Consider the following 14,056-nt stretch of genomic DNA (forward strand, 5'->3'; position numbering starts at 1 on the left):
TGAGAGGCCCTGACACTGTTCCAAACTAGAACAATTACAGCTGTCATAAGAGGACTGCACACTACTCTCTGCAAATTTACATTTTTCCAAGGCTACAGTATTGGAGTCTGAGACGAGGCGGATGACGTGCCGTTGGCTCCTCGGCAGAGAAGTTTTTAAGGGTGGCGAATTGTATTTTTTTCACAATGTCCTCAGCAGAATCGGAAGCGTTTCGAATCAGAAGCGTTGGGTTAAACGCCGACTCAGCACTGCCGATCGGCTTAACTTACGCACTGCTCAGAAGGATTTTCTACTATTGCAGTGGGCTTGCTCTATTTGTCTAGGCCTGGCTGGGCTGTGGATGGCTGGCTGCCAGAGTTTACAGTCGGAAGCTTGTCAAGTGTAATAGCGGAGCGGGAGCCGAGCTGTGATGAACGGTTTTAATATAAAACTAACTTGATTATCAACTTTTTAAATTCCCGCCAGAGGAGTCTTTAATGTGTCGGATGTAATCGTACGTTGTTCTATTAATAAATCTTTGCTGTGCCATTGCCGAAGGTTGATTTCAGAAGCCTGCCAAGAAGTCTGCTAGAGTAGGCCGTACTCTACTCATAAATAAATACTGAAAAGGTTTTGTTCGAGGTCAGTATTTGTGTAAGGGACTATTGATCACTTACAGTACATGAAAATATTTCTTTCAAGATATATCTTTGGTCTGGGCAGGTAGTAACAAAGCACACGCAAATGCATGTATTACAATGAACTATGACCTATGGCCGTCATTGTAAATAATAATTTGTTCTTAACTGACTTGCCTAGTTAAATAAAGGTTAAATAAAATGTAAAAAAATACCTTCTACCTGTCAGGGGTGTCTAGATAGTTTTCTTACAGCATCTAAAACAGTATTTTATTGGACTGTACTGCTGATAAAGTATGTTTACCACCGTACATCCCACTACTGGCTTGCCATTGAAGCTAAGCAGTGTAGGTCCTGGTCGGTCCCTGGATGGGTGACCATATGTTGCTGGAATTGATGTTGGAGGGCCAGTAGGAGGCACTCTTTCCCCTGATAAAGAAACACATCTCAATTTCCCAGGGCAGTGATTGGGGACTTTGCCCTGTGTAGGATACCCTCTTTCGGATGGGATATTAAATGGGTGTCCTGATTCTCTGTGGTAACCATCTCTGTTCAATGCCTTTTCTCTCTCACTCTTAACCTCTCCCTTTTATCCTCTCTCCCCCTGCCCCTCACCCTATCTTTCTATCTGTTTCTACCTTTTGCTCTCTTTCTCTCTCATTTTTATCCTCCCTCACTCAATCTCTCCCTTTACTCAATCTCTCCTTCCCCTCTCTCTCGCACTCCCTCCCTCGCTCCCTCTCTTTCTCTCCCTTCCTCTCTCTCTCCCCGTCGCTCTCAGGGCTATGTTGTCAGGGTATGAGGAGGCTGGTCGTCTAAGAGGACGACCCCCAGCCAACCCCCTGGTGAAGAGAGAGCCAAGGGAGGAACCAGCCACAGCTCAGGGACAGAAGCTCCTTTCTCTGGGGAAGAGAAGCCTACCCAGCAGGTAGGATAAAATGACTTTATTTGTAAATTGTACACAAGGTCCAACCGAAATGTGACTTCCGCTTTTAACCCAACCCCTCCGAAAGACAGACACACACTACCGGTCTAAAGTTTTAGAACACCTACTCATTCAAGAGTTTTTCTTTACTTTTACTATTTTCAACATTGTAGAATAATAGTGAAGCCATAAACTATGAAATAACACATATGGAATCATGTAGTATCCAAAGTAGCCAGCCTTTGCCTTGATGACAGCTTTTGCACACTCTTGGCCTTCCTATCTCCCTACTTACTATCACCACCATGCTGGGAGAATAGAAAAAATATGTTTTATTGTCCCTTACACCGGATAGGTGCAGTGAAAAGTGTTGTTTTACATGGTCAGTTACTGGCCGAACACTCTTAAGTACTTGGCTACCTGCTGCCATAATATGACCTGTAATTGTGTGGATGTGGGTAATGCAAATCTTTGGCTAGTGTTTCACCACTCTGCATCTTCAGATTAAACCGGTTTCTCTGGTGAACCATACAATAGCATTTGTTGACCATGCTGTTAGGATACGTGTGGCAGGTGATGTGTTTTTGAGTGAGAGAAGCTCATTGCTGATCTCAATTTCTTTAAATGAAATCAGCATGCTTTCTTTTTGTTTTAAAATAGTTAGCAGTAGTTCAGAAGGTCAGGGCCTGCATCTTAAGCATCTTAAGGTTCAATGGTTTTAAAAATAAACTTGAACCTTTAGATGTTTTTGGGAAACCAGGACCTGGTCATTTGTACTGTACATTTTCCAAACGGCAGCCATCTTGTCATAGAAATTTCTGAGATAGAGATTTCCGAATCTTACTTTTTGTGAATTGGTTTCACCTCCAAATCCAATTTCCTGTTCTGTCAATAATTTATAAAAGTGATAGTCATCTCTTCATATAGCACCACCTGCATTTCCTCTCTCAGCGTCTCAGAGCTCTGTGTCACCGTCACAACTCTCTGTACTCTCTAACAGGGCGTTTTGAGACAGGCGCTTGCTCTGCCACCCGGCTCTTAGCGAGGCCCCCCTGGGGTTCCTCTCGGTCGGGTTGACATGGTGTTAATGCAAGGGCACTGATCCAGAACCGTCCATGGGCCACGCTCGCTCTGTCTGTCTCTGTGGTTACTGTGTTTAGAGCACTGAGATGCAGTGCAGATCAGAGACACGAGGCAGGAGTTTACACACACACTCTCACCCATAACGCTGGATTGTTTCAATTGAACCCCCAATCTCCCTAAGCCCACAAAAGCTATTTAAAAAGAACAGATCTCTACTGTATCGATTCAAGTCAAACCAAATACTGCCACAAAATATTTATAGCCACAGTCTGATTTATCACTACTTCAGCCATAAAATGGCTACAGATCCGTTCAAATTGTGTTTTAACCCCTATCATAACTCAGCCACTGTGATTTCACTTCCCTGTCACCATACTGTCAACGACCCACACACCCACCCGTCCAAAGCTCATGGAAATACAAATGCTCTGTCATTAAAGAGCCATACTGTCGCAGATGGCTCCTGAGAAAGAGAGGGAGAAGAAGAGACGGTTGAGAGGGGAAGAGATGGTTGACAGACGGTTGAGAGAGACGGGAGAGAAGGAGAGACGGGGGCAGAGAGAGAAGGAGAGAGAGACAGAGTGTGTGTGTGTGTACAGTAATGCCGTATAGAGCGAGCAGATTAGAAAACCCTACATCCCAGTGTGATTGAATTTGTTTTCCCTCATACGGCCCGCTCTAGCCAGGTTCTCCTGTGTGTACGTTTACGACGAGGAGCTGATTATTAAAACCTGTGAAACATTTACCGCATGCCTTGAACATTATGTAAGGCTGCTGTTATATAAAAAATGAAAATAAAAAGTGTCACAAGCCTAAAATTAGGAACAGTTACCTGACATAACCATCGTGGTTGATTTGGCTATATTTTACCAAAATACATTGGAGCTTGTTATATAAGGTATTTGTATCAATATTTCCTGATCTGGCATGCCTCCCTCGATGCAGTGAAAATAAAACCCAGTATTGCCTTATTCTCTAGTCCATTGTTTGAGTGCAGCAATGCAGCAGAGATGTACACTACCATTCAAAAGTTTGGGGTCACTTAAAAATGTCCTTGTTTTTGAAAGAAAAGCAACAAAAAAAGTCCATTAAAATAACATCAAATTGATCAGAAATAGTGTGGACTTTGTTATCGTTGTAAATGACTATTGTTGCTGGAAATTATTTTTTAATGGAATATCTACATAAGCGTACAGAGGCCCATTATCAGCAACCATCACTCCTGTGTTCCAGTGTTAGCTAATCCAAGTATCATTTTAAAAGGCTAATTGATCATTAGAAAACCCTTTTGCAATTATGTTAGCACAGCTGAAAACTGTTGTGCTGATTTAAAGAAGCAATAAAACTGGCCTTCTTTAGACTAGTTGAGTATCTGGAGCATCAGCGTTTGTGGGTTCAGGCTCAAAATGTCCAGAAACAAAGCACTTTCTTCTGAGACTCGTCAATCTACTCTTGTTCTGTGAAATGAAGGCTATTCCATGTGAGAAATTGAACAGAACAGCGCAAACTGGCCCTAACCAGAATAGAATGAGTGGGAGACCTCGGTGCACAACTGAGCAAGAGGACAAGTACATTAGTGTCTAGTTTGAGAAACAGACGCCTCACAAGTCCTCAACTGGCAGCTTCATTAAATATACCTGCAAAACACCAGTCTCAACGTCAACAGTGAAGAGGCGACTCCGGGATGCTGGCCTTCTAGGCAGAGTTCATCTGTCCAGTGTCTGTGTTCTTTTGTCCATCTTAATATTTTCTTTTTATTGGCCAGTCTAAGATATGGCTTTTTCTTTGCAACTCTGCCTAGAAGGCCAGCATCCCGGAGTCGCCTCTTCACTGTTGACGTTGAGAAGTTGAGACTCATTAATCATTCAATGTTTGTCGGCTCGACTTTCAACCGGGGAGACAAGACCCCTTGAGAGTTTTGAAATAATGAACTTGATACTCTTTGAGCTGGTTTGTGTATTATGAAACATCAACAACGTAGTCCTCTGAGATAGCTTTGGCTTCAACTTGGCTGATCCTCAAGGTTATTTCTGTCTGTGGCCAGTCTTGGAAATACTGTCAGGACTTTTCCATGGGAACTTCCTTTAGTGTCTCAATTTATTTATCTCCTATTCACTGTCACAATCAATTCAAAAGCATGGCTTTCACTTTACACAATGTATGTAGTGTCATGGTCTGAAGTAGACCTGTGCTGTAGCTGTAGACTCTAAAGTCTATAATAACATAATAAATATGGCCTTTTGTTTTTTTCATTTTCACTATATCACTGGATTATTGAATCTGTAAATCCCGTACTTCCCATTGACAATGATAGAAGAGTTAGCTATAGCTAATGCAGGATGGGAAGTTACTGTAGTCTGAATTAAAAGTGTATCTTTTCACTGGTTCTTAATAGTTTGTGCTGGAAATGTTTGACTGGACATTTTTTCTATTTAAATGTTTTTATTTTTTATTGATATTATTTATTTAAGTGTCATACACCTACCGGTGCCCAGTCCACAAGGGCTTACAAGACACTAGTAAACACAATTCCTATTTTCCTTGTACTCAACAAAATAACATTTAACAAATGATATCCAGTTGAAGTTGGAAGTTTACATACACTTAGGTTGGAGTCATTAACTTGTTTTTCAACCACTCCACAAATGTCTTCTAAACAAACTATAGTTTTGGCAAGTCGGATAGGACATCTACTTTGTGCATGACACAAGTCATTTTTCCAACAATTGTTTACAGACAGACTTTTTCACTTATAATTCACTGTATCACAATTCCAGTGGGTCAGAAGTTTACATACACTAAGTTGACTGTGCCTTTAAACAGCTTGGAAAATTCCAGAACATGATGTCATGGCTTTAGATAGGCTAATTGATATCATTTGAGTCAATTGGAGGTGTACCTGTGGATGCATTTCAAGGCCTGCCTTCAAACTCAGGACCTCTTTACTTGACATCATGGGAAAATCAAAAGAAATCAGAAAAATTGTAAACCTCCGCAAGTCTGGTTCATCCTTGAGAGCAATTTCCAAATGCCTGAAGGTATCATGTTCATCTGTACAAACATTAGTACACAAGTATAAACACCATGGAACCATGTAGCCGTCATACCTCTCAGGAAGGAGACTCGTTCTGTCTCCTAGAGATGAATGTACTTTGGTGCGAAAAGTGCAAATCAATCCCAGAACAACAGCAAAGAACCTTATGAAGATGCTGGAGGAAACGGGTACAAAAGTATAGCACTGGTCACCATAGCAGCACCACACGTAGCACACACTCTAACAGGTATATTTCACTGGTCACCTCCAAAGCCAATTCCTGCTTTGGCCGCCTTTCCTTCCAGATCTCTGCTGTCAATGACTGGAACGAAATCCAAAAATCTCTGAAGCTGGAGACTCATATCTCCCTCACTAACTTTAATCACCAGCTGTCAGACCAGCTCACAGATCATTGCACCTGTACATAGCCCATCTGTAAATAGCCCATCCAACTACATAATCCCCATACTGTTATTTATTTATTTTGCTCCTTTGCACCCCAGTATCTCTACTTGCACATTCATCTTCTGCACATCTATCACTCCAGTGTTTAATTGCTATATTGTAATTATTTCATCACTATGGCCTATTTATTGCCTTTACCTCCTTTATCCTACCTCATTTGCACACACTGTATATAGACTTTTTCTATTGTATTATTGACTGTATGTTTGTTTGTTTATTCCATGTGTAACTCTGTGTTGCACTGCTTTGCTTTATCTTGGCCAGGTCGCAGTTGTAAATGAGAACTTCTTCTCAACTAGCCTACCTGGTTAAATAAAATCTATATCCACAGTAAAACGAGTCCTATATCGGCATAACCTGAAAGGCCGCTCAGCAAGAAAGAAGCCACTGCTCCAAACCTGCCATAAAAAAGCCAGACTACGGTTTGGAACTGTAAATGGGGACAAAGATTGTGCTTTATGGAGAAATGTCCTCTCGTCTGATGAAACAAAAATAGAACTGTTTGGCCAAAATGACCATCGTTATGTTTGGAGGAAAAGGGGGATGCTTGCAAGCTGAAGAACACCATCCTAACCGTGAAGCACGGGGGCTGGCAGCATCATGTTGTTGGGGTACTTTGCTGCAGGGGGGACTGGTGCACTTCACAAAATAGATGGCATCATGAGGCAGGAACATTATGTGGATATATTGAAGCAACATCTCAAGACATCAGTCAGGAAGTTAAAACTTGGTCACAAATGGGTCTTCCAAATGGACAATGACCCCAAGCATAATTCCAAAGTTGTGGCAAAATGGCGTAAGGACAACAGAGTCGAGGTATTGGAGTGGCCATCACAAAGCCCTGACCTCAATCCTATAGAGAATTTTTTGAGCAGAACTGAAAATGCGTGTGCGAGCAAGGAGGCCTACAAACCTGACTCAGTTACACCAGCTCTGTCAGGAGGAATGGCCAAAATTCACCCACCTTGTCGTGGGAAGCTTGTGGAAGGCTACCGAAAATGTTTGACCCAAGTTAAACAATTTAAAGGCAATGCTACCAAACAGTAATGTAATGTATGTAAGCTTCTGACCCACTGGGACTGTGATGAAAGAAATAAAAGTTTAAATAAATAATTCTCTCTACTATTATTCTGATATTTCACATTTTTAAAATAAAGTGGTGATCCTAACTGACCTAAGACAGGGAATTTTTACTAGGATTAAATGTCAGGAATTGTGAAAAATTGAGTTTAAATGTATTTGGCTAAGGTGTATGTAAACTTCCGACTTCAACTGTACATACAATAATCATGACAGATAGCATCTCGCCACATGTTTACATAGTAGATAGAATTCTAACTGTTCTTGTTCCCCTCATCATCAGTCACTATATTCTCTTTAACGGTAGGGCCTAGCATTTCCGTATCTGTGGATGGGATTTGCATTGTGCAGATTCAGGTATGGTCTCTGACTGCTTAGACCTCTGTCAATATATTCCTGTAGAGGTAGCATCATCCAGGGGGAAGGGCAGAGGCTCACTGTAGTCTCCTTTAAATCCCTTTCTGATAGAACATAACAATGAGATGACTTCTCCCAAATGGGTGCAGATAGGTCTTATGCCTTTGGAGGAGACGCATTCAAAGTTGTGCTGCCGTAGAATTACTTCTGTTGAACATACATTCCCATTTAAGTCAATTTAATGTATGTATATAGCCATGTCCTTTCCAGTTATGCTACTCTAATGCGCCCCCCTGAGCTCAATTGTTCCCCCAGGCATATTCGGGACATGCATTCATTTCATTGCTTCTAAGCATGTACTAGAAGATGTCTCGCAGTTATTACAAGAAGAATTCTGTAGCCATCCATATTACCATAGCCATAAAATAAAAAAAATCTGCATTGTCAAAGTATTGTGCACTGCTGTAGTTTGTCCCCATAGACACCTGGTCCAGGTCATTTAGAATATGTTTTGGGGTTTTATATTTCTCACCTTTTTTATTATTTTATTTGTTAAGCACTTTGAAATGCATCCCCTGTAAGAGATGTTACTCTACAAATAATGTTTGATTGATTGATTTCTCATAGAGAACACAGTCCCACTTTAAATGAGGTGCAACTTATATAGGCTTCATAAGCCCTACTTAAATGCTTCACAAATCATCTATAATCGTATGTCATTCTCTATAAATGGTGTACAAGAATACATAGTATTTTATGTCACGTTTGGCAAATCACCCTACAGTGGTAATGGATGTCATCCTTTATACACCATTTATAAAGTATTGGATACACTTATAGATGATTTATCAAGCCTTTGTAGTGCTTATGAAGTGTTTTATGTATGCTATATAAAGCCTTTATAAGTTGTAAAATCTGTTGTTTTACCTTCATGGGAAAGACCTGCATCAGGTGTGGCTCTATGGTGTTTCTCCTACAGTCTTCTTTACTGTCAAGAGAGACTGACCTGCCAAACTGCATCACAGTCCCCCTTTCAGCTAGCACCCAAGCACTGTGGACATGCTATCATAACCACTATCCATAGAGCTATCATTACTGTATCCTCAGCACTGGTGTTTTTCTCTGCCAAGAGCACATCGATGTACAGCAGTTTGTAAGGTGGTGCAATGATGTGAATGCTATAAAGTAGATACGTATGTGTGCTTTATAATAGGATATATTTTTATACCATGACGATTTATAGATTTTATGTATGCCATCTCAGGTTTATATTCGCTCTGTTAGGACTTAAAAGCAGTTCCACCTCAAGGCTTGTTTGCTTGGTAATCTTCTAGCCCCAATAGTGAATCGCTTTCTCGCTGTAAGATCATCTTTCTCTCTCTCTGTCTTTCTTTATCTCCTCAGGCTCTCCCAGTCAACAAAATATCTGCGAGTCAAAGAGGAGGAGGAAGAGATTGACTTGAATAGCATGATCACAGGTAATGGAAACAGCTGGGGTAGATGGTTCAAAGGTTGTCGTTAATGGTATTATTGACATCCTGGATGCTTTCCCTCGCTCTGCTTGCTCTTTGGAGTGTGGTATGTCCTGGAGATACTACATTACCTCCAGTCATTTCCCCCCGTACCTTCTGGCAGCCGGCACCCCAAGTGACTCAAGGCAACGAGAGCATAGACCTATGTTCCTGTGGCACCTTTTTAGTTGTTTTTCCATGAGAGAGAGAGAGACCACTAAACACTCACTAATGATGACACTGTAATGCCCTTTTATAGTCGAGTCTCCTCACCCAAAGCTATTCAGCTAGTGACAGGTTTTTATTTTTAAATTGTGTAAGTGGCTTGCCGGCTGCTTAGCATCTGACAGGTAGTTACTCTCCACAAAGATGGCTGGTTGTGTGAGTGAGCAATCACTGGAGAGTTGGATACCCAATTTCACCTGAGGTAATTGATGTCAATCACGGTTGCTACTGGGGTGATTTCTCTGTGAAATTGGGCGTTTTCAAGTAGCAAGGATGTATTAGTCCTAAGTCACTGGATCACCTGGCCTCGCAGTCACTCATTTTGATTTCAGTGAGCACAGGTGTAATGGAGTTTTGAGACTGGTTCAAAACCTAGAGGGGAAAAACACAGATCTTTTAGTTTAGTTTTTCTTTTTACTACATTAGCGAGGCCCAATAACATCTAGATTCCTCTATCTATTCGGATAGCTGCATTGATTGCTATGATTTGGTGGGTGGTTTCCATGGCAACCTGGCCCAGTCAGCAGGCGAGAGGTGGGGGGGGCACAGGGAGTGTGTGTGTGTGCGTGTATTTTTTCCGTTAAGCTGTCAGTTTCTCCCAAGGAAAAAGAGACAACGTAGTCGAAGGAGCCCTGTTTCGTATCCTTTCAGGCCGAGTGCATTTCACCGGCTGTGTATCGGAGTGAAATAACAAATTTTAGCTCCACTACCCTCGACGACAGCTCTTCCAACTCCGTGAGGACGATAAGAGGAGGTGAAAGAGCTCTAGTTGTGACGACAGAATGCATTACTGCTACAGCCGGAGTAGCCAGTCAGGCAGGCCACACACACACCACACACACATACCCAAACACATACTTGTGCACACAAACCAACCACACTCACCTTACCTCCAGGCCACAGGGACCCAATTGCTTCTGCCATGAGTTTGTTCTTTGCTGCCTCAACGAACTAACCAAACTGATCCGTACTCTACTGTGAAGGATGATTCTGGGACCTGGATTTCATTCAGTACATTCTGTACCGGCAATGTGATAAGATAGTTAGAGAACACCACACAATGAGAAATTAAACTGAACACTCAATCTTTTTCTTCTCACTCCATGCAGGAATGTCCATTCTTGTCATTCTTTCCTCCTTTGTATTGTGGGACTTTTTCGGTAACTGTGGGATGGCAAGTGATCAGAAGAGACTTGTCGGGTCACCCCACCCTTGGACTCCTTTACAGCTGAAATCCCTTCTGAAAGGGACAGATGAGAGAGAGAGAGATTCACCTCTTTTCTATCCCTTGTCTTCTCTCTCCTTACCTCTCTTCTTCTTTCCTCTCCTCCATCCTCTCCTCTATCTTCCTGGTACAGGAAGAGATAGTCCACCCATGGCCTTGGCTACAGCATACTTTTCAAACTGGACTTTTTTTGTAGTTATAACAAATATTGTTGCTATAGCATATAGTTATTACTCACTATGAGTTTACATGGTAGTTACACAAATTCTTTAACTATAGTATAAGTGGTACTCCAATGTTCATTACTGAGCTGTAGTTTACATTTCTTGTCCCACACTAGCAGATAATCATATTCTGGTCTTGATTCATTCATAACTGTCATAGAGTTGAATACACTTCTGAGTGTCATGACAATCCATTTCTATGAACAATGTTAATTATGTTAATGTACTGAATGATTGTGTTAGTGAGTGATCTGATTGCAATAATATCCATTGAAGATCTTGACTCATGACTTGCGTTCATATATACAGTGGGGCAAAAAAGTATTCAGTCAGCCACCAATTGTGCAAGTTCGTTATCATAGGTACACTTCAACTATGACAGACAAAATGAGAAGAAAAAAATCCAGAAAATCACATTGTAGGATTTTTAATGAATTTATTTGCAAATTATGGTGGAAAATAAGTATTTGGTCACCTACAAACAAGCAAGATTTCTGGCTCTCACAGACCTGTAACTTCTTCTTTCAGAGGCTCCTCTGACCTCCACTCGTTATCTGTTTAATGGCACCAGTTTGAACTTGTTATCAGTATAAAAGACACCTGTCCACAACCTCAAACAGTCACACTCCAAACTCCACTATGGCCAAGACCAAAGAGCTGTCAAAGGACACCAGAAACAAAATTGTAGACCTGCACCAGGCTGGGAAGACTAAATCTGCAATAGGTAAGCAGCTTGGTTTGAAGAAATCAACTGTGGGAGCAATTATTAGGAAATGTAAGACATACAAGACCACTGATAATCTCCCTCGATCTGGGGCTCCACGCAAGATCTCACCCTGTGGGGTCAAAATTATTACAAGAACGGTGAGCAAAAAATCCCAGAACCACACGGGGGGACCTAGTGAATGACCTGCAGAGAGCTGGGACCAATGTAACAAAGCCTACCATCAGTAACACACTATGCCGCCAGGGACTCGAATGCTGCAGTGCCAGACGTGTCCCCCTGCTTAAGCCAGTACATGTACATGCCCGTCTGAAGTTTGCTAGAGAGCATTTGGATGATCCAGAAAAAGATTGGGAGAATGTCATATGGTCAGATGAAACCAAAATAGAACATTTTGGTAAAAACTCAACTCGTCGTGTTTGGAGGACAAAGAATGCAGAGTTTCATCCAAAGAACACCATACCTACTGTGAAGCATGGGGGTGGAAACATCATGCTTTGGGGCTGTTTTTCTGCACAGGGACCAGGACTTGTAAAGGAAAGAATGAATGGGGCCATGTATCGTGAGATTTTGAGTGAAAACCTCCTTCCATCAGCAAGGGCATTGAAGATGAAATGTAGCTGGGTCTTTCAGCATGACAATGATCCCAAACACACCGCCCGGGCAACGAAGGAGTGGCTTCGTAAGAAGCATTTCAAGGTCCTGGAGTAGTCTAGCCAGTCTCCAGATCTCAACCCCATAGAAAATCTTTGGAGGGAGTTGAAAGTCTGTGTTGTCCAGCAACAGCCCCAGAACATCACTGCTCTAGAGGAGATCTGCATGGAGGAATGGGCCAAAATACCAGCAACAGTGTGTGAAAACCTTGTGAAGACTTACAGAAAACATTTGACTTCTGTCATTGCCAACAAAGGGTATATTAAAAGTATTGAGATAAACTTTTGTTATTGACCAAATACTTATTTTCCACCATAATTTGCAAATAAATTCATTAAAAATCCTACAATGTGATTTTCTGGATTTTTTTTCTCATTTTATCTGTCATAGTTGAAGTGTACCTATGATGAAAATTACAGGCCTCATCTTTTTAAGTGGGAGAACTTGCACAATTGGTGGCTGACTAAATACTTTTTTGCCCCACTGTATATATCCACAAATTTCTTTTTTAACAAAGTATAGTTTTGGCAAGTCGGATAGGACATCTAATTTGCGCATGACAAGTCGTTTTCCCAACAATTGTTTACAGACAGATTATTTCACTTATAATTCACTGTATCACAATTCCAGTGGGTCAGAAGTTTAGATACTCTAAGTTGACTATGCCGTTAAACAGCTTGGAAAATTTCAGAACATGATGTCATGCCTTTAGAAGCTTCTGATAGGCTGATTGAAATAATTTCAGTCAATTGGAGGTGTACCTGTGAATGTATTTCAAGGCCTAGCTTCAAACTCAGTGCCTCTTCTCTTGAAATCATGGGAAAATTAAAAGAAAACAGCCAAGACCTCAGGAAAAAAAGGTCTGGTTCATCCTTGGGAGCAATTTCCAAAAGAACAAAAAAGGTACCACATTCATCTGTACAAATCAAATCAAATCAAATCAAATTTATTTATATAGCCCTTCGTACATCAGCTGATATCTCAAAGTGCTGTACAGAAACCCAGCCTAAAACCCCAAACAGCAAACAATGCAGGTGTAAAAGCACGGTGGCTAGGAAAAACTCCCTAGAAAGGCCAAAACCTAGGAAGAAACCTAGAGAGGAACCGGGCTATGTGGGGTGGCCAGTCCTCTTCTGGCTGTGCCGGGTAGAGATTATAACAGAACATGACCAAGATGTTCAAATGTTCATGAATGACCAGCATGGTCAAATAATAATAAGGCAGAACAGTTGAAACTGGAGCAGCAGCACAGTCAGGTGGACTGGGGACAGCAAGGAGCCATCATGTCAGGTAGTCCTGGGGCACGGTCCTAGGGCTCAGGTCCTCCGAGAGAGAGAAAGAAAGAGAGAATTAGAGAGAGCATATGTGGGGTGGCCAGTCCTCTTCTGGCTGTGCCGGGTGGAGATTATAACAGAACGTGGCCAAGATGTTCAAATGTTCATAAATGACCAGCATGGTTGAATAATAGTAAGGCAGAACAGTTGAAACTGGAGCAGGAGCATGGCCAGGTGGACTGGGGACAGCAAGGAGTCCTCATGTCAGGTAGTCCTGGGACATGGTCCTAGGGCCCAGGCCAGTTGAAACTGGAGCAGCAGCATGGCCAGGTGGACTGGGGACAGCAAGGAGTCATCATGTCAGGTAGTCCTGGGGCATGGTTCTAGGGCTCAGGTCCTCCGAGAGAGAGAAAGAAAGAGAGAAGGAGAGAATTAGAGAACGCACACTTAGATTTACACAGGACACCGAATAGGACAGGAGAAGTACTCCAGATAAACAAACTGACCCTAGCCCCCCGACACATAAACTACTGCAGCATAAATACTGGAGGCTGAGACAGGAGGGGTCAGGAGACACTGTGGCCCCATCCGAGGACACCCCGGACAGGGCCAAACAGGAAGGATATAACCCCACCCACTTTGCCAAAGCACAGCCCCC

General features: G+C 42.0%; 1 protein-coding gene across 4 annotated transcripts in view; it reads left to right on the forward strand.

The window, feature by feature from the left end:
• LOC124039619 (lethal(3)malignant brain tumor-like protein 4) overlaps positions 1–14,056 on the forward strand; it is a 154,017-nt gene that overhangs the window by 79,591 nt on the left and 60,370 nt on the right. For all 4 annotated transcript variants that reach the window (XR_006839606.1, XM_046355779.1, XM_046355780.1 and 1 more), the window contains exons 16-17: positions 1,399–1,545; positions 8,966–9,039. Coding sequence is in view for 3 of the 4 variants with exons in the window: in XM_046355779.1 (XP_046211735.1) it covers positions 1,399–1,545; positions 8,966–9,039 (221 nt within the window). In the remaining variant the exon portion in view is untranslated. The remainder of the gene's footprint in view (positions 1–1,398; positions 1,546–8,965; positions 9,040–14,056) is intronic.

The sequence above is a fragment of the Oncorhynchus gorbuscha genome, linkage group LG07 (genome assembly GCF_021184085.1).
Source record: "Oncorhynchus gorbuscha isolate QuinsamMale2020 ecotype Even-year linkage group LG07, OgorEven_v1.0, whole genome shotgun sequence".
In the NCBI taxonomy this organism is placed as follows: Eukaryota; Metazoa; Chordata; class Actinopteri; order Salmoniformes; family Salmonidae; genus Oncorhynchus; species Oncorhynchus gorbuscha.